General features: G+C 28.2%; 2 protein-coding genes across 3 annotated transcripts; both read right to left on the bottom strand.

The window, feature by feature from the left end:
- Positions 1-1,041: 1,041 nt before the first annotated feature.
- On the bottom strand, positions 1,042-7,042 carry LOC114187885 (serine hydroxymethyltransferase 3, chloroplastic). Of its 2 annotated transcripts, none has more exons than XM_028076282.1 (12): positions 6,834-7,042; positions 4,287-4,536; positions 3,677-3,872; positions 3,370-3,544; positions 3,157-3,274; positions 2,966-3,078; positions 2,744-2,866; positions 2,464-2,568; positions 2,235-2,321; positions 1,937-2,044; positions 1,704-1,776; positions 1,042-1,595 (listed from the first exon to the last, which is right to left on the bottom strand). In XM_028076282.1, exons 2-12 carry the CDS (start codon positions 4,492-4,494, stop codon positions 1,321-1,323), a joined length of 1,581 nt encoding a protein of 526 aa, XP_027932083.1. In that variant the 5' UTR covers positions 4,495-4,536; positions 6,834-7,042; the 3' UTR covers positions 1,042-1,320. The 2 variants fall into 2 exon arrangements, with proteins under 2 accessions (XP_027932083.1, XP_027932084.1); XM_028076283.1 differs by lacking the exon at positions 6,834-7,042 and adding an exon at positions 4,683-4,837.
- A 7,778-nt stretch (positions 7,043-14,820) lies between these two features.
- LOC114187176 (PITH domain-containing protein 1) lies at positions 14,821-19,713 on the bottom strand. The gene is made up of 9 exons (XM_028075338.1): positions 19,562-19,713; positions 19,354-19,434; positions 19,218-19,267; positions 17,653-17,730; positions 16,358-16,415; positions 16,224-16,273; positions 15,872-15,980; positions 15,739-15,800; positions 14,821-15,116 (listed from the first exon to the last, which is right to left on the bottom strand). Exons 1-9 carry the CDS (start codon positions 19,643-19,645, stop codon positions 15,074-15,076), a joined length of 615 nt encoding a protein of 204 aa, XP_027931139.1. The 5' UTR covers positions 19,646-19,713; the 3' UTR covers positions 14,821-15,073.
- Between the last annotated feature and the right edge of the window lie 2,331 nt (positions 19,714-22,044).

Raw genomic sequence — 22,044 nt, 5'->3', positions numbered from 1 at the left:
CTAAATATAGGTATGGAATAGCGAAACGCGTTCCCGTCCCCTCTCACCCCGTTGTCATTCCTAGATTTGCATACAGTAACTTTATGGTAATTTTACCTTAATTGTGTAATATAAATTTATCCTAAAGCCAACTTGGGTCATTCAGGTAAATTTACCTAATAAACAAACATTTATTTTTTTAAATGAAATATTCTAAAAAAAAGGTTTAACCGAACTGTGGCAAAATTATTAATAAAATGAAGAAATTATCCTTGTAATATAATAAATGGATTCATTCGAAATTAACAATTATACGAGTAAATAGTACTTGTGTCTTTGTTATTATTATATTATACTATTGTACAGTGGTAAGTATATCAACAAAATTTAATATCTTTATTTAAATTCTGTAAAATCATTTAAAAAAAATAAGAATGACATAAATGTCTTACATAGAATTATTTATCCGAGTACTCTTCTGAAACGTGTGACTATATATTAAAACATAAAGAATAAAAAATAAGTAAAAAATACAAACTAAAATATAAATAAAGTAGCTTATAAATTACAAATTAAAATATTTTCAAAATAAATTATTTTCAATACAAACCATTTTATAAGGCTTAAACTAATTTATAAGCTAAGATCTGTTTAGTAAATATCCATACTTATATCAGGCTTGGATTGTTTTACACGAATGCAAATCCAAAGTTTTCTACAACTTTCTCAAATCGCCACGTCCCAAAAGAACAATCCCGTTTGGTCTCACGGCAACCATATATTTTATGATGGTCTTATCTTCTGGAGAAGCCATCATCAATGATTTGGTTGAAAACATCAATGAAGGGAGATTATAAAGGTTTCAAGAGTTTTTTTTTTTTTTTTTTTTTTTTTTTTAAATAATTGTCACCATATTAATCATATTAAGTTTCCAAATGATAAAACTGATTGAAATCGTCTTCTTATGTAACTACTTTAAATCATCCCAATAAAAAAAAATGCTTTTTCATTTTACATTTGTTTAGAAATATTTGAAGTACCAAAACTCTAGAGGTGGTATTATCATACAAATAAAATTATTACTTATTACAGGAACAAAATGCTTCGAATCCTTGTGAAGGTTTGTTTCTAAAAATCCATGACCTATGAAATATTTGAAGGATCAAGGATTTGTTTGCCTCGAATTATAAATGGGGTAATCGTAAAGTTGCTGCTGCAGCAGCAAACAGATTTTTCCATCAATAGTAACATACAACATATTCTTAGCATCATATCTAAGCATGATTATTAAACAAAATTTTTTAAAACATCTCAGTTTTACGTGCTCATTAAGCAGTACACTTAGACTCCGGGTATCGGATACTGAGTAGTAAGAGCTTCAACTTTCCTCCGCAATTCTGAGACCTTCTCTCCCAAAGGAAATTCAGAAGATGATACAAACTTCAAAAACTCTTGGAGCTTCGTTCCTGAGACCAAACTTTTGGCTTCAAGACTTATTTGCACACCCTCGTGAATTAAATCTGCAATAAGTGCAAATTCTTTCTCACCAAGTCCTCTTGTTGTCATTGCAGGTGCCCCAATGCGAATGCCTCCCGGAACAAGGGCACTCTTATCACCTTTTATAGTAAGCACATGTCAGAAATAATGGGACATAAATATCACGGTGAACAAGCATAAATGCCAAAGGTGCACGCAATACAAACAACACAGCAATAAGATCTCACCAGGCACTGAATTTTTGTTGAGGGTTATTGAAGCCATATCAAGAATTTTCTCCACCCGAGCACCATCAAGGCCCTGACGAACATGTTAATTAATATGAAACATAGCTAACGTACAAAAATGATCATATATCAACTCGGATATCATGCCTTTTTGCATTGAAACACGAGCAGAAGAAAGTGGGAAACGAAGTATATTTTCTGTGACACATTAAAGAAAGGAACAAGAAGCTTACAGAAGGCCTTAGATCAAGAAGAACCAGGTGATTGTCACTACCACCAGAAACCAGTTTATATCCATGCTCAACTAACCGCTGAGCAAGAGCTCTACAGTTAGCAACCACCTGCAGGATAGTATTATTATGAGTGTTAAGTGCCATGTGCCAAACTCTATATACTACGCCCGGTGCACTTTTTTGTTTAATACAGACAGAGTAGCAACCTTGGTTGATTCAAAATTATGCACCAAAAGGCTGTTTAAAATGATCATGTACACACCCTTATGTCCAATGATGAAATGGGCAATCGATATACCTGATTCTGGTAATTTTTAAACTCTGGAGACTGGGCATACTTCAAGCAAACTGCTAGTCCTCCAATTGTGTGGTTATGAGGACCACCCTGGACAAATCTATCACTATCAAATCACAGAAGCAGGAAGGTATAGAAGACGCGTGCATCTTAACTCCATAGGAGCACATGATCCATGCACCTCAATTAGAATAGTTACAATAAAACTATTAAGAGAATATTCCTAATTTACCTGTAGACCGGGAAAAACAGAATTGTTAATGGCAGGCTCCAGATCAACCCCATGCACAGGATCTTTCTTGAAGAATATCATACCACCTCTTGGACCCCTCAAAGACTAGAAGAAAATATCCAACAGACTATGTCACAGGTGTGCCAAGTGTAGCAAAGAATTGTATTTACTTAAGAGTTTCAAGCAACATAGCATCCAATTTGTACACAAACTGAATGCAGATTCTTCTCTTTTTCATTTTAAATGCAAAAGTGTGGCATAAAAATATCTCAAGCCAAACCTTGTGGGTTGTGGTGGTCACAATATCACAATAGTCAAAGGGATTAGCAAGTACAGATGCAGCGACAAGCCCACTTATATGAGCCATATCCATCATAAGAAAAGCACCTACTTCATCTGCAATCTTTCCATGCATAAAAGATGTGATTAGCTTCTTGCCAAAAAGAAAACCATATAATGAGCAATATATAATTCCATATTACTGCATATATACAAAACATACTTTTCTCATGCGAGGGTAATCAATGTCCCGAGGATACGCACTAGCCCCAGCAATGATCAGCTTTGGCCTGAAGAGGATAGCAGTTTTCTCCAGCATATCATAATCAATTAGACCTATCGTGATGCCAACATGGGTTAAAAAATGAGTCATCTCACAAATTTGCAATAACTTTAATGAGAAAACAAAAGTACCTGTTGATTCATCAAGTCGATAAGGCATAGATTCAAAATAAATTGAAGTAGCAGATACACGTTTTTTAGGCGTCATGAATCCATGAGACAAATGTCCTCCATGAGGCAAGTCCAAACCCTGGTAACAAACCATTGCACATCAGAACAATTACAATAATGGGCTGGGAATTGGAATAGCCAAACAAGATGAAGGATAGGTCGAATAGTTTTTACCATAATTCGATCATGTGGTTTAAGAACTGCAGTGTATACTGCAAAATTAGCTGGGGATCCAGATAACGGTTGAACATTAACACCCCATTTATTTCCATCTACATGAAATGCAGCCAGTGCCCTTTGTTGGCATAGGGTTTCGAGCTCGTCAATGTACTCATTCCCACCATAGTACCTTCCATGTAATGAAATTTTAATTATTAAAAAATGAATAAATCAAACACAGTGCCCCATTTTCCATGAACGAAGTCTGGTTACCAAAACAAACATAAAAAATTATATTTTCTTAAATCAAACAGATCCTTACCTTTTACCTGGCAATCCTTCTGAATACTTGTTTGTGAGGCATGAACCAACTGCTTCCATCACAGCTCTAGATGTAAAATTCTCAGAAGCAATAAGCTCAAGACTTTTAAATTGTCGGTCCTTCTCCTTGTCAATAATTGCACGAACCTCAGGATCGGCTTCAGTCAAACCATAGTCCAGGAAGCTACTTCCATCACCTAATATTCGCAATTGCATGGGATTCAATGGACAAAATAAATCATTTACTCATATATACAATTACCAGTATACTGGAACCAAGCCAAATTATTAAACATCAAAACGAGAAAATTAGATAGAAACAACTATTCCAAAGTCCAAAGCTATTTATTATTGTGAAAGAGATCTGCCAAACAGTTAAGTCTCAAATACATACATACATAACTTGATTACCAAAACAAACAAAGGGCCATTTTTAACACCCTGCCAAATATCAAGGAAGAACAAAAATAGAGAATAAGATCAAACACCAACAAATAAAAAGAAAAAGAACCTATAGAGCATAGCAAAACCGTTAGTCATTTCAAATAAAAAAGAAAATAACAGTCATTCGGACAAGACAATATTTCAAGAAGATGGTAGATTACAGTTACCTCCAATTTCAGGAACAGAGTAAGACAGAGATGACGGCTTCCCAGTGACTAAACTCCCTTCAACAGGAGAAGCTTTGCATGGCTTCATATTGCAAAACTTCACTTCAGGTACAAACCCGTAGGTACTGCCATACCCCTTTGCAGGGAAATTCATCCCCTTAGTCCAAACTGATTGTTGCAGAGAACCCATCATTGTACAGGCTTGCATCTTTTGCTTCAGAACTTACGCGGGACAATAACACCCCCTTCCCTACATAGTGCAGTAAAATAGAAAAAAATGGACAGATTAATACACAACATGCCACAAAAGTTACTGTAAAATAAGGATTGAGACGATACTTCAAAAGATGCATGCAAATAAATTTGATTTAATAGTTTTGAATAGAGAATTGGTACCAGATAAACCCGACACCAAAATCAATTATATGTTTAGGGAGAGAGTGAGAGGGAGAATTGGCCCACTGGTTAGGGTTTTGATTGAAGAATTTTGGAAGATGAGTGAGCTTAAAAGACAAACGAAAACACACCAAAACGACATCATGTTGAAAGGGGGAATAGATTAGCTTTAATTTATTTGATTTAAGAATATTTTTATTCTCTTATGGCATAGATTGATTATTTTAAGATCTTTTACAAATTTTATTTGTATACAAAAGTTTCATAAAAGTCACATCCTTAATAATTTATTTATTTATTTATATAAATATATGTTAAAATTAAAAAAAAGGTTTTCATATTTTTAAATTAAATTTTATTTAAAATATTGATTTTGTTTCATTTATAATATCAAGTACTTTTTAGTTGACTCAATTGTACCTACCAAATAATAATAATAATAATATTATTATTATTATAAGTATAGACACATCTAATATAAAATAGTTAAATATTAATATTATGATTCAATCATTTGTAACATAGGTGTTTTTAAATTTAGAAAAAAAAAAAAACTGTTTTAAATTTTAAGAAATAAGTATACCGTATTTTTATCATTTATCGTTTTTATTCTCAAATAACTAATTATTTATCATTCATTAAATTACCATAGTTGATATAATTGTTTTATCTTTCATTCATGCAAAAGTACCATTTAAATTACATAAATATTATTTCCATCTGAAAACGATATATAATTTCTTAATCAATATTAATTGATATATAGTTTTTTGAATTTTTATGATTTTTAAATATTTTTAGAAAAAAAAACATGTGAACAAAAGAGGAGCCAAAAATAAAATGAAGATAAAAAATGAAAAATGAATAATAATAAAATATGCATGCATAAAACATAGTGGGGTGCAATGAGTAAAGTCTGAAAATGAAATGAAAATAAATGGAAGGTATGAACTGAGAAAAACAGGTGCAATCAGCAAATCAGCAAAGGCACATGAAGGTTTGCAAACGTAAACTGGGGGTGGGGATGTAATAAGCGCAGAGAAGAAAAACACAAACAGTTTTACAAATCACACAAAATGGGGGTGAAAATCAACCGAGGAGGTGCGTGAAGAAGGATGGATCTGAAGCCTACTCTTGGTCCAAGTAAATGAATTGAGAAACCCTAATTAATCTAACCCTATTAGCAAAGCAGATCCCCAAATCACCTGGATCTCTTCTCTCTTTCACCTCACCGCATGAACAAAACAACACCCATCTACGCTGCAACCATTCTGGCCGGCGAGGGGCCCTAGCGAAAACGTCGATCACCGCCAGGAGCTTAATCGGCAGCGACACATCCTTCTCTTCCTTCTTCCCCAACGCGAGATGGGGGCGGCTTCCTCCTCGCGTGACCACAAGACAACACCACTTCCCTTCACGGCCGCAAGGGCCCGCTTGCCGGAGACTGTTATCAGCGATTCCAGCCGTCGACGGCGTCCACGCCGGCGCCCATTCATCTCCAAACCTTGATTCTCTTCTTCCGCAAGAGAGAAAAACGCCCTAGGCCCTCCTACTCGCTGCCACCGTGCCATCCACCGAGACTGGGTCCGCGAGCACCACGGAAACCAACCCTCTGGCCGCCGCTACGATGACCGCCTCCATCCGAGTCTCCGACTCGCCGGCGGCATAGCCCGCGGCGATTGTTTTTCCTATTTTCTTCTCTGTTTTCTTTTTTCTTTTTTAAAAAAAAGCTTCTCTTTTGGAACTTGCTCTGTTATTCCGTGGATTGGTTTTGAATGATAGTGGTATGAAAGCTGAATGATTCTGGAGCTGGAAAATGGTGTGAGTAGTGGTGCGTGAAGGCTCTGTTAATGTATAATAAAAGGTGAAAAACGAAATATGGAGAAGGAGAAGATTAGAGTGCGTATGTTGACGGTGGCAGTGTGAATGACCATGTGTGGGTTCTGCTTTTGGGTCTCCTGCAGGCGAAAGGTGTAGGTGGTTTGCACCGTCCGAGAATGAGAATGAGTGAATAGAGGTTCTCTGGTTTTGGTTATTTTGTGCAGATTGGAGATGAATGGGAGAATGAGGAATCAACAAACAATAGAGCATAACACAACAATACATCATGTTCGACATCATATTCGTTCAATTCTCAAGTAACGAACTTACCTCTTGGTGCCTCTTTCTCTCGTGCTCGCCCACCTTCTTCTTTCCTTTTCTCTTTTTCGTTCTCCTTTGTGTGCTCCTTTTCACTTCGTTGCTACTGGCCCCTTAGCTCATACTAGTTAGGGTTTTGATTGAAGAATTTTGGAAGATGAGTGAGCTTAAAAGACAAACAAAAACACACCAAAACGACATATGTTGAAAGGGGAATAGATTATCTTTAATTTATTTATGATTTAAAATATTTTTATTCATAGACCGATTATTTTAAGATCTTTTACACATTTTATTCGAATACAAAAGTTTCATAAAAGTCACATCTTAATAACTTATTTATTTAATTATATAAATATATGTTAAAATTAAAAAAAAAAGGTTTTCATATTTTTAATTTAAATTTTATTTAAAATATTGATTTTGTTTCTTATATAATATCAAGTACTTTTTAGTCGACTCAATTGTACCTACTTAATAATAATAATAATATTATTATTATTGTTATTATTATAAATTAGGTAACACAGACGCTATTGCACAATAACGTTTGTGTGTATAATTTTTTAAATATGTGTGATATTATATTAATAGGTGATAATATTATAATATTATTAAGTTAATATATATATATATATATTAAAATTATATTTATTAAAAATAAAGTGAAATATATCAGAACATATAAAAGAATAACCATTGATAAATAAAGAAGAATAGAAGAAATAGAAATATCTGATTTTATAAAAAAATTGTAAAAGTAACGGTCAATTTTTAAAAATTTAATAAATTATTATATTTAAAGCGATAAAATCGATATTTTGAAAAGTGGACACAAAAAAAAATCTCTTTATATATTATTATAGATATAGACACATCTAATATAAAATAGTTAAATATTAATATTATGATTCAATCATTTGTAACATAGTTGTTTCTAAATTTAGAAAAAAACTGTTTTCAATTTTAAAAAATAAACATACATTCTTTTTATCATTTATCGCTTTTATTCTCAAACTAGTGTAAACACAGGCGCTATCGCGCCTGTGTGTACGCATTTTTTGAATTATATTAATAATTGATGATATTGTAATGTTATTAATTTAATAAACAAAATAACAAAATAAAAGTATATTTATAAAAATAAAATAAAATGTACGGAGAAAATAAGAGAAAAATAACTGTTGATGAATAGTAAGAGAAAAAAAGAAAAAGGAGATAAGTAAATAATTTTATAAAAACTTGTAAAAGTAACCGTTAAATTTTAAAAATTTAATAAATAATTAAATTATAAAGGGTAAAGTTGGAATTATGAAATGTGGACACAAAAGAGGGAATCCCCTTTATATATAGTTATAGATTTATATATAGTTATAGATAACTAATTATACTTGTTTCTTAAAAATTCATTGATGATGTTTATGAATTGGTTTTTCATATTAACCATAAGATATCAGGTTAGCGGGATCAAATTTAAAAAAATAATTTAAATTTAAATACTAAAACATATTTAAGATTTTTTCTATTATGTTTAATTACTTGTTTTAGTCTCTCTTATTATACAAAATTTAATTTTTTTAATTTATATTCTTACCGGTCACTAATTTTATTCTTACACGTATATTAAAGAAAAGGTAAAGTTAAGATAACTTTAACTTGACTAATCGAGATCATCCATTTTGTCCAGTTCTTTTAATTTGCATGTTCAAATATTTGAACACATTTTCAATGATCATATATAAATAGGTGATGATCAAGTTATTTATCAGTTTACATTAAATGATCATCAAGTTGTTTATACATTTATATTTATAGTGATTAAAAAAATGTGTTTTCTCACCTTTTAATGCGTAGATGCTTTGTTGTTTTTATGTACCAGAGGAGACAAACTAAATTAAAATCTTGATTTATCATTCATTAAATTACCATAGTTAGTAGAATTGTTTTATTCGATTAACCTTTCATTCATGCCAAAGTACCATTTAAATTACATAAATATTATTTTCATCTGAAAACGATATATAATTTCTTAATCAATATTAATTGATATTCTATCTTACCTGTTAAACAGGTGAACCTTTTTCTTTTTATAAAATTTCCTTCATCACAAAATCTTTACATGAAAATTTGTTTTTTAAAATCTATACACTGATCATTTTTATGCTTTGTAATTGATTACAATATTATAAAATTAGTAACAAAAGTAAATTATTTAAATTAGTAATTGTTTACTCATACTCAGAGTCTTTTTGTATAGGATAATTGTAAAATTATTTTATATTTTGTTTACAAAATAAAATAATCGTAAATAAACACACCTGCGACCCTGTCTAAATCATTAGTTAAAATTTGATAGAAATAAGAAATTCTAAAAAGTTGAACTTGTTATTTATTTTAGTTTTATGATTTTAATAAACCTCGTCCTATTCAGCTGAGAAAGAGACTCTCCTTCCTTACCTTGTTCTTGCTTGTGTAGCCAATGGAGTTCACTAAGGGATTTGTGTGTTGTTAATACTAACCATTTAATAGTAAAATTATTTTATATTTGGTTTACGAAATAAAATAATCTTAAAGATGTGTTTATCTTAGTTTATTAGTAATCCAATTGATTTGATTTATTAATAGTTTATTAAGAAGAAGAGTAGGAATTTCGATAACTACTAGTGCGGAGATAATATTTCCAGGTCATGATGTTACGTTTGTTTTGTTTTTAGTTCAGCTGTGGATAAGTTGCTGTGTAGGATTAAGCTCAGAAATTACATTATAACTTTTTAATTCACTTTCGCATTTTTAATAAAAGTATTTTCAGTTGATTTTTTCTTAAAAAATTGTTTATTTAGTATTTGAAATTTTTATACATTTTCAATTAAGTTTCTATTGTTAAATTTCTTAAATAATTATTTTTATATTTTTTAATCAAATTTTATAGTTAAATTTTGTGATTAATGTAATTAATATATTATTCTTATCTTATATATTTATAATCACTCGTTGAAAATATAAGATTTTACAATTTATGTGAAATTTATATTCCGTTGATATAAAAAAAATGATGATTTTTATTGTTTTCATAAAAAACATAATCGAAAATGAAGTCTTCATGTTTTTTATCTGCTTCCACAACATCATTAAATCGATTAAGTGATTGTGTTCCCTCAGTCGATAGTACATTTTTAATAAAAACAATAAAAAATAGTTATTGTTTTCCATAATGTCATTTATATTAATGATATAATTTCATATTACTTAACACGTAAAGACAGGTAAGTAAACTAACGACATAAAATAATTGTCACATCACTCAATGAAATAATTAAATGATAATAACTTAGTGAAAAGATATACAAATTTTGAAAATTAATTAGAGTTTTAAAAAATCTATATCGAAAATATTCAAATCTACTTATGATTTGAAACTTAATAAAATCTAAAGTATCAACATATAATTTAGTTGTTGAATGTTAAATTTGATTAAACACAACATATTCTCTTGTGATATTTTGTATTATATATCTGTGTCTTAAAAATATATTAATTTTAATATATTAAAAATTGATATATTTTAAAATATCATTGTTATATCTTATTTATCTTATGTGAGTAAATGATATGGAATTAGAGATGGCAAATAAACCCGTTCCGGCGGGTATTGTCCGAACTCGTTCCCGTTTTGACGGGAAATCCCCACATTGACTGGGTATGGATATGGGTATGGGGAATCCCCGACTTTTTCAATTGGGTATGGATATGGGTATGGAGAATCCCCGACTTTTTCAATTGGGTATGGGGATGGGTATGGGGATGTACATATCCCGTCATATTACCCGTCCCCGTTTAAATTATTAAAATATTTCTAATTAATTAAATAACCACATATATATATATATATATTATTTTTTATTTATTCTAATTATTTGGTTTGTCATGAAACTAATTTTGTATTTCAATTATATTTTTCATCTTATCATAATCTTTATATAATTATGTTCAAAAATATGTATGTTAATTAAAAAAATTTATGTCTCACATTTAAATATTTCTATTATTTTTTAATATTTGTAATGTATATTTTTCTTTCACATGAAAATGTTTAATACTCTCAATTTAAGTATTTAATAACACAAACATTTCGTTTACTAGGTAATATAAAAAAAATCATTTACTTATTATTCTTATTATTAGTTTTTGTTTCATTTGAATAACTTTTTTATTTCACTAAAATATTTTTTGTTATTTCTCAACTACTGAGTATATATGTTGATATTTGAAAAGTTTTCTTAGATCTCTAAGATATTTTTCAACTTATCATACCCTTAATTATACATTTGTTTTCTTTTGTGCGATTTCTTTCAACAGTCTCTCAAATTGTTTGTAAACATTTGTTAATTTTTTAATATTTTATTTCTTGTTTATTTTCATTATGTATAATACTATTTCGATATATTTTATTTAATTATTTTTTTATTTTTTAACTCATTATCAATCATACTGTAATTTTTTTACTATAATTATATAAATAACTTTTATTTACTACAATATAAAAATTTAATGTAATTGTCATTAATATTTTTTTATCACCATCCAACATAATTGAAGTTCAAAAGATATAAGATCTATGTTAAAATTTTATTATTATGATTATTATTTGGTCTTTGTATCGTTTTGATTAAGTAATGTATTATAACTTTATTAGTGTATAAAAAAGAGATTCATTAGAATTTTAAATATTGAAGTAAACAAACATTTAAAATATATTTTAATTTGAATATTTGTTTCCTTTTATGGTTTCATTAATGTTTGCAAATTTAATAAATGTGTTGGTTCTCGTGAAATTTTATTTGGTATTATAATCTAAAATGTAAATAATTATAATTTATTTTAAACTTTTGTTATGATTATTATTTGTTCTTTGTATCATTTTTATCAAATGATGTATTATAACTTTTATTAGTATATAAAAAAGATATTCATTAGAATTTAAAAGATTGAAGTAAACAACCATTTAAAATATATTTTAATTTGAATATTTGTTTTTTGCTTATACTTTTAAAAAAATATTTTTAAATATTTTCAACTAGGTTTCATTAATGTTTGTAAATTTAATAAATGTGTTGGTTCTCATGAAACTTTATTTGGTATTATAATCTAAAATGTAAACAGTTATAATTTATTTTAAACTTTTATTATGATTATTATTTGTTATTTGTATCATTTTGATCAAATGATGTACTATAACTTTTATTAGTGTATAAAAAAGATATTTATTAGAATTTAAAAGATTGAAGTAAACAAACATTTAAAATATCAATTATGTTCTTTGTATCATTTTGATCAAATGATGTATTATAACTTTTATTAGTGTATAAAAAAAAAGATTTATTAGAATTGAAAAGATTGAAGTAAACAAACATTTAAAATATATTTTAATTTGAATATTTGTTTTTCTTTTATATTTTTTAAAAAATATTTTTAAATTTTATCAATTATGTTTCATTAATATTTGCAAATTTAATAATTGTTTTAGTTCTCATGAAATTTTATTTGGTATTATTATATAAAATGCAAACAATTATAATTTATTTTAAAGTATTTGATATGGAAGAAACAATCATCATTCTAATATTGAATATTTGATAATATTATGTTTCCTTTATCATAAAAATTTTATTATTTCATAAAAATTAATTAAAATTAATATTGAAGTAGTAAGAAAATGGATATGGGTATGGGTACGAGATTATACCCGTTACCCGGTGGGGATGAGGATTGGTCAAAAGTTTAATACCCGTTGGGTTTGGGTATGAGGATGGAGATGAATTTTTTTTATGGAGATGGAAATAGGTATGAAATAGCGAAACCCATGCCCGCCCCGTTGCCATCCCTGTATGGAACAATTACATTATTCTTAATCAATAATAATAGTGACTCCTAACTCTATTTTAGGAAAAAAAGCTTCGAAAATGATGAATCTAACCATAGGATTAGGGACTAGGGACGGAGGCTAATCCCCACCCCTTAAAGATCCACCGATGGTAGTTTATGATGATTTTGTTAGTTAATATGGAGATTTTGAAGATTTTCATTTTTCCTGTGAGAATTTTAAGAATTTATGGAGTTATTGGTGTATGAAATACAAACAAATACTAATTAAGTGGAGTTGATTATGATTACAAAATCATTTGTATTATCTATATTTATATGAGTTTGTGTTGAATATAAAATAAATAGATTTAAGAAATTTTTGTTTATTAAAGAAAAATTTGAATGCACAACCTCTCTCGTCTTCTCTGGTATAAAAAAAAAATTCATAAATTTATTATCTAAAAGTTTTATATTTATATGATATTATTATTTTATACGATTTTAACTTATATCATATTTAATACCAAATTTTTCTTACGAATTTCTAAAATCACATTTCTTATGAATATAATTTATTTATTTAGTAATAACTAAAATCATATTTCTTTTACTTAATAAAACTTCTTACCAAATTATTAGAAGTTACGATGCAGATCTTTCCTATTTATCTTTGCAGTAGATAAAACTCGTTGTTTAAAAGAAAGGATAAAAAATAAAGATAAAGTTACAAATAAAATATTATATTTTTAATTACATAAAAAGTATATAAATCAAGTTCAGATAAATAATTCTAATGGAGTATTTTATTAAAAAATTAAGTTTAATTAAATTTTTATTTTATTATTTTTTGTTATTTTTTTTCATTTTTCTATTTTTAGTCCTTGTTATTAATAACGATTACGTCTATCAAACGTTGTGGTGATAAAATCACATTGATATGTGACTAAAATTATTCAGGGTTTAGGATTTGTTAATTCAAACTATTGTGATATCATTGGTTCACCCTTTCATTCTAAATGAAAAAACAATCATATGCAATACTTTTTCTTTACCTTTCGAAAGTCACAATAACTTTTTTTTTTTATCTTCCACCAACGAAGAAAAAACAAAAAAAAAAAGAGAAAGAAGAATAGGAAAAATAAACAAATAAATAACTAAATAATCACAATCTTTATATTGTATTGGGTAACTTATCACACAAAAAATCCACAATCTTCAAATCGTTGTTGTAGCTCTCAATATCGTCAATACCATCAAGACACCATTAACAAAAAAATAAAAAATCACTAATGTTAGATACACGCACAAAAACTAAAAATAAAAAAATAAAAAACATCTAACATTAATTCAATGATTTGATTCGAAGAGATTTTTAACTATTATTAAAAAGAAAAAAAAAATATTAGAATAAAAATCTTCCAACGAAGAACAAAAGTAGTATGAAAGAAAGAAAAATATTTTGAAATATTAATTAATAATATTGTAAAAGAAAAATACCAAGAGAGAGAAAAACAATAACAGAAATACTTCATTCAAAATAAAAATAAATATCAGTAACCCACTAAATAAAAAATATATATAACACAATTGTTTATCAAAGTTTAATTTAATTGTTAAAATATATTAAAAATATCTAAAGATATCTTTCTATAAATTTAATTGTTAAATTCTTATATGTTTAATAGAATCCTAATGATGCAAACATTTTAATATAACTTATTATATGGCCTTAGTTTGGGCTGAAAAAATATATTCCAATACCCTCTTTTTTTTTTATACAAAGATTGAATACTACTTTACTAAAAACTGGGCTACGAAAAAAATGGCCACAGATATTTTCTATCCGAGTTTTTCTTTTTCTGCCGAAGTGAAGAGTTAAATCTTATCCTCACGAATGATTCCTCACTTTTCTTGCACTGCAGCCAAGATATTGAATAATTCTTCTTCATTTATATGATAACCTCATACAACTTTCCTTAGCTAGAAGGTAGAACTGAATTAGATTCGCTTCTTTTACCAAAGACAATTGCATCTCAACCTTTGGCCATCAACATCAATTTCATAGCTAAAAAACGTAGCCGACCCTCTCACTGCCTTTTTCTAAAGGGTTTATTCTTCCAATAGCAGAGAGAAACAATTGCTAATGATTAGTTTTTCATTTGTTCTATAAAATATTTAAGATTGTCATATTCATCATCCAAAGAAACAGTATATAGCCACATAATTCTTCATGTAATTTACATAGACTGCAGGACTAGATATTTCATAGCATAGTATTGTATTTAACCAGGTCCAGCTGTACTTTCTCGTCTTAGGTGGGTGGAAACAAGGGGAACAAGATTGGGTTGGGATGGTTATTAAGTAAACAAAATAAAACCAGTAAATGTGTTTCATTCTATTTGTGAAAGACCCCCGCCACTTTCAGCACGTGTCCTACAAAATAATCAAGTGTTAGGAATTACCAAGATACACAACTGCACCAAAGTGAAGCCCATGAATACTAGGCTCTCAACCATTGCAATTAACAAAAACATGCAATCTTATGAATAAACAGATATCCGCTTGCACACACAGAGAGTAAATGGGTGGGGATGAGTCTGCCCGAGATGCACATGCATGAGGTAACTATGCTTCACATGGACATCAAAACAAACATGCATGAAACATTTTAGGATGGACATTACAGGTTTACAACCGATAAATGCATTTAAATCTTGATTTCGCGCTTTTCTAAACTGACCTAGAGGACTCTTACCAATTTTTACAGGTTCTAGCCATTTCAAAGGCTATATAAAAACTAAGATCAATGAAGTTGAAGAAGAATTTTTCTAGAGGGCAGTGATTTGCTAATAGGACAATATGTTGCAATTAAGCAAAAACTGGGATAAAAATGCCTAATTTGGAGAGTCCAACATCATTGTTGTGTCCCAACCAAATTTTCTGAAATGATATTAGGCTAACAAACTTGTTAGCCTCCTCCATTTTAAAAATGAATGCCACGGAAGGCTATAAAAGATAATTGACTATCTAATAAAGCCAAGCGTTCCATACTTACTTGTGGTCAGAAGGATTTGGCAAAAGCTCATAAACAATATTGGCAACAGCATCCCTTTTCAACTACACAATAAACAAGAACGTTAATAATCTCACTAAACTATAAACAACAAGCAACCTAGCAGTTAAAGTACCTGAGTGGCTTCGCCTTTAAAGCCAATGTAGTATATTTCAGTTATGTCACCCCCAAAGCTCTCTGGAAAGTGTAATGTAATATTTGCCACACTTTGAAATTTAGAATATCTAACAAAAAGGATATATGCATTAAAAGAACATACTGAAAAGAGAACTCCAATGACACAAAACAATACTGTCTCTTAATTAGCTATACCAGTATAGGAATATGCTACAGTAATAATAAAGAAAAAAATGCATAGCATACACGTATTGTTGCCTAGTTCAATATTTCACAATATTTTCGGGTACAAGAGTTTGTAGAAAAGACCAGTGATGGAATAGCTAAAATGAGAAGTAGGTGAGGGTTACCTTGTCTGGTATTCCAAAACTCCTTGCATATTCTCAACCAAATCCCATTCCTGCGAGAGAAAAATAATTGTTGCATAAAAGTTGTGGTGTTGACTTGTCAATGAATTCCTTGAAAAGCTTAAAAGAAACTATACCTGAACGGCTTGCATGCTTTGTGCATCTGAAAAGTCAATGCCCTCTCGGTTGATGAACCTAATTCAAGTTGAACTGTTCAGCCATTTTTGAGTAAGAGAATACTTTACACAATAAATTACTGTAATTGAACATTTAGTTCAATTATACAAATTTTATTTTCCAAAGTACATATTGTTAGATAGAGGTGGCATCAAGAATGCTCACTGAAGATGGAATAGTTGGCAAATATTAAAAGCCTTGCGGGCCCAAATACTAAGTGCGATTTTTATTTATCTATAGGATAATGATATTTTGACTCACTTTTAACCCATCACTCCCATTACTCTTAGATTATTTATTGTGATTCTTTTTAGTGGTGTGATGTGATGATCTAAGGATAATTGGAATGGTAGTATAAAAATGGATAAAAAAAAAGTGGTTTAAAATATCATTATCCTTATCTTTATGTAAAAGTAAGTAACAGGGAAGAGGTTGACAAACATCCCTTTAAATTCCTAAAATATTAAATACGCCCTCAAAAAAATTACGTATTATTCCCGCCCCTCTAAAATCTAAACATTAATTTGTAAATAATAAAGATATACGGAAAACTTACAAGGGTCTAAAAATAATCTTAATTATGCATCTAAGGAAAATCACTTTTAATTATAAAATGCATGAGTTAAAATCATCATTCACATCAGCTTTCCATTTGTCATCATTACCAACATGACCTAAAAAGTGTTTAAATTTTAGACAGATAAAAATAATACAAATTTTTTAGGAGATGTATTTAATATATTTGAAAAATTACATATTTCATCCTTTCATGTTTCATCTTACAAAGTCTCCTCTTGCTCAATAAATAAAATTTACAAGAAACTTCATTAGGTATGATCATTATTAATAAGATATTTATACTAGTTGCTCTGAAATCCAACTGAGAATATGAACAATTTAGTTGTACAAGTACTGACAAAAGATAGCATTAAGCAGACAAACAACACATCAATCAAACAGCACACAAGATGAGGAAAGGATAACAGAGAATATGGTATCTAAAACAAGGCCGTACCACATAAGTATGCACACAAACTTAATAGGCTGTACTCGAAAGAAAAGTAGAATCACAAATGTGAGAAAATCAAATATTATAAATGTCATAGAAGGAATATTTCAAATAACAAATGGTAACCAAAAGCAACATTCATTTTAAACTCAGTTATTATCAAAGCCAACAACAAACAAAAAACTTGCGTCACAGAGGCTGGTAATTTCTATAATCATAAAATAGAATTATTTCCATAGAACTTACACTCTCATCTTGGAGGGACTTGTTCCATAAGCTCCACCAACAATGGATATGCTCTTAATCTTGACATCTGAAGTAAACCTATACATAGAAACATAATAAGTTCTGTAAGAACTTATGGAAGATGTTACAGCAAAGTTGTTGACATTACTTTTTTTAGCATGGAGTTGATCATACTTAATATGAAGGTTGGCAACATACAGGAAAAGCTTTACAGTAAAAAGAATCAATATTCAAGACATTTAAACACTGTCACAAACACACGTTTGTGTTGCTTTTTATTACAGTATTTTAAAATGTTGACAGAATTTTTTACAGTAAAGGTACAGTTAATGCCAAATGGTCTCTGATTCATGGAACACAAAAATAGTAGAGTTATTAAGAAAGTATATACTTCTTTTCTTCTTTTCCCTTTTAACATCAAAGCACACGTTTGCTAGAAACATATTATGTAATTCAGTCCCATTTCAAAGAATACTTATTCATTCACACCCTTCAATATTCCATTTGACAGTTTTTATACAAAAAAATAAAATAAAATACAAACTTTGGCTTACTTAGAGTAAGATATTCAATATTCAATATCCTAGAGGCAGTGCTTATTCAATATTCAATATCTTAGAGAGAAGTAGGATAAGTCATTGAACTATCTGATACGCATTTTTTAACTAAGCCTAATTGCGAAATGTGGTCCATAGCCCTAAGTGGGATATGGCTTCTGCTGTTGCAGAAGTGAGGTTAAATTAAAATCATAATAAGCTGACTGTTACATGTTCAGATAAAATAAGCAGACAACACATAAAATTGAATATGTGCAATAAAATTAAGCTTTTGCAAGGGAGAACCAGAACCAGTAATACTACTAAAAATACACAGATGGTTAGGTGGTTCAAAATGTTAGCTTCTTTAGAGGACCCTAAGGAGTTTCGATGTGATTGAATCATAGACAAACTCATATAAAAGACTAGAACACCACTTATATCATAATGGTGATCCTTCCTTTCAAAATGTGCTCCATGTAGTCATAAGTGGGATGAGGCCTCTGTTGTTGCAGTTGTAAGGTTAAATTAAAATCAGAACTAGCTGACTGTTACATGTTCAGATAAAATATGCAGACAACAACTGGAACCAGTAATACTACTAAAAGCACATAGATAGTTAAGTGGATGAAAATGTTAGCTTTTTCTAGAGAAGAGAATGAAGAGTTATGACACATCTTTAATCCAACATCTTAAGATAATAAATTTATTGGTCTTTCTACTTCTATTTATATATTGTCTATCTTACTTATTTCTGATCAATGTGGACTTCCAGTTCATCTTGAATTCCTAAGAAAAAATTCTCATAGCTTTCTAAGACATTAAAATGGAAGTATTTGAAAATGAAAACTAAATACATAACAAATATAAACAAACAATCCATTCCACGCATGCATATACTAATACAACACTAAAGGAAAATAGCTCATTAAAAACAAAATAAGACATTTAATACATCATATTAGAACTAGGGAAAAATCAACTCAGTTGGACGGAAAACTAATCAGACAAGATTACTTGATTACTTACGGAATGAATACAAGTAACTCAGGATCACCCTCATTGCTTTCCAAGTGTTCCTGTTGAAGCAATTGCTAAAAGTAAAGTACAAAATACAGAAACAGTGAATCCTAAGATTGAAGTGAGCAACTGGAGAACGCATTACCCCAGAAGTATTCAGCCTATCTTCCCAAGCTTTAAAAACTGATTTAACACTACCTGGCGTGGCCTCATTCAAAGCAAATACCTGACCATATTACCAAATCAGTGAATTAAATCTCATTCCCTTGTACTATTTAAAATTATAACTAAAGATAATACAGTCACTGAAATGAAAATTATGAAATTCACATTAATGTATGAGATAGAAAAACCTTGGAGAGATCTATGTGCTGATAGAGAGACCAATTAGAGGAACAGTCATGTTCTTCGCAACTGTGGTCGTGTAAGCACGCCATCTTCAGTCACTTGCAATGCAAACCGAAACCGATTGATTCTTTTTCCTATGATTTGTTATATACACCAATACAACATTCTAAAACGACACTTCCCTACACCGTTTTGTTCCTTATATATAAACAACAGTGCACAGATATTATTGTTACCAATAGTCTTTATTTAATCCGATTTATTTAAATAAAATTATACTAATAATAAGTACATACATAAAAAGTTAATTGTTATAATAGAAATATATATACATAAAATAATTATATTTAATAATTTTTATTACATTCATATTTATAATAATATAATTATTTATGAGAATAAGAACAATAAAAAGGTACTTATTCTAAAAACCAACTACACAACACAATCTAATTGTAATTAATTATCTTTACATAAAAAAAAATTCACAGCCAGATAAACCCTTATATATATATATATATATATATATATATATATATATATATATATATATATATATATATATATATATATATATATATATATATATATATAATAAAAGGATACAAATAATATTTACATAAAAAAAGTAGTTATAGAAAAAAAGTATTTTATGTTTTTATTTACTTTAAGTAAAAAATTAATAAAATTGATGGCTAGTATTTGGATAATTTATAATTTTAAAATAAAATTTTAAATAAAATAAAAATATTAAAAACACTTCTTTATATATTATTATAGTTTTTTTTAAATATATTATAAAAAATATAATTATATATATATATATATATATATATATATAAGTAAATAAGCTTTAAATTATCTTTCATAAATATTTATAATAGTAAAAAAAGTCAGAATGAAGTTGTGTTTATAGAAAAACTGGTGCATTTATTCTTTTAGTTGCAATCATTCTCTTATTTATTTTCTTTAAATGGTCAAGTAATTAAATATATTACAGAAAGTATTCACTTTAAGTTTTGTAATTTTATAAATACTTACAGAAAAATAAAAGTTATCCAAATAGCATTATATTATAAATGTATACAACCAGCTAATCAAACAATAAAATAGAAATAGTATACAGTTTAAATTAAATTAAATCAATATTTCAATTTAGAATTTTTTGTGAACTTTGTTATTATAGATTTTAAATTTTATAATAAAATATTATTATATAAAAATACATATATGTTTTTTATACAATTTTTATTATATTTGTAATTTCAAATTTAATTGTATAAATTAATCAATATGAATTTACTATCATACTTGGACAAGTATAAATATAATGTAGATAAAATACAATCAAAACCAAATTTTTTTTAAAAAGATTATATATATATATATATATATATATATATATATATATATATATATATATATATATATCAATTGTTAACTAACTCAGATATAATTTAATCGTAATAATAGACAATTTGGTTTAGAATTTATTTCAATCCAAGTTAAAAAATTTGGTTAAGAAAAAAAAAATTAAACCAAAAGTAGAAGCAAAACACAAAATAGATAAAACGAGAAAGGAATTGTAAAAGTTTGGATCAAGATTCAATTAGAGGCATTATATTTACCAAATATTCTACTATGTGTGTTGTAAAAAATAAAAGAATTATATTTGAAATAAATAACAAAAGGGATTATGTTTACAAAAAGTAGATATTTTGTGTAGAAAATAATAATAATAATAATAAATCACTTATAATAAATAGATATAAATAATTTTATTTCATTTATTTATTCAATATAAATATTTTTATTCCATTATTTTTCTCACCGCATAATGCTTATAGGAGGAGATTGATATGTTAAGTTTAACTATGTTATTTAATTCCTCCTAAACCAAATACTAAAGGCCCAAATTTTATACTGTTTGAAAAAAATGATTGTAGGGAAGTAACTAAATTAGATTGTATTGGATGATGAAACACCCGCGTTACTCCTAATTTTTTCTTTAAAAAAAAAGAAAAGAAAACTTTGTTTTCATTCAAGAATTATAAGATTATTAATTTCAATCTTATAGTAAAAAGTTTTTTCAAGTATGTTTCCAATTTCATGTGAAAAGGAGTTTTTCAAACCATTTTCATTTGTTGAAGCTAGTTTGTTGTGTCCTATTTCTAAGAAAATAAATAATTGAATATCATGAATTAATTCGAATTTTCAATCCACTGGTTTGTTTATACATAGACTCTACAATTACATTTGTAGTAGTATTATTTATTAAGAAAATATTAATTGTTTTTTAACAAGACAGAGTAGTTATGCAAGTATTAAGGGAACAACAACTGTGGGCTTTACAATTAGGCTGAGCCCAATGCAAGTTCTGTACTGAGACCCAATGTCATGAGATTCAGTTCATACAAGTGATGTAATATTAAACTCATTATAAGGTAACAGTGTAAATATATGTGTGTTCATATATTATGATAATAGA

This window comes from Vigna unguiculata, chromosome 6, assembly GCF_004118075.2.
Source record: "Vigna unguiculata cultivar IT97K-499-35 chromosome 6, ASM411807v1, whole genome shotgun sequence".
NCBI classification, from domain to species: Eukaryota; Viridiplantae; Streptophyta; class Magnoliopsida; order Fabales; family Fabaceae; genus Vigna; species Vigna unguiculata.
The sequence above is the reverse complement of the archived record's forward strand: the minus strand, read 5'-3'. Positions and strand labels throughout refer to the sequence as shown.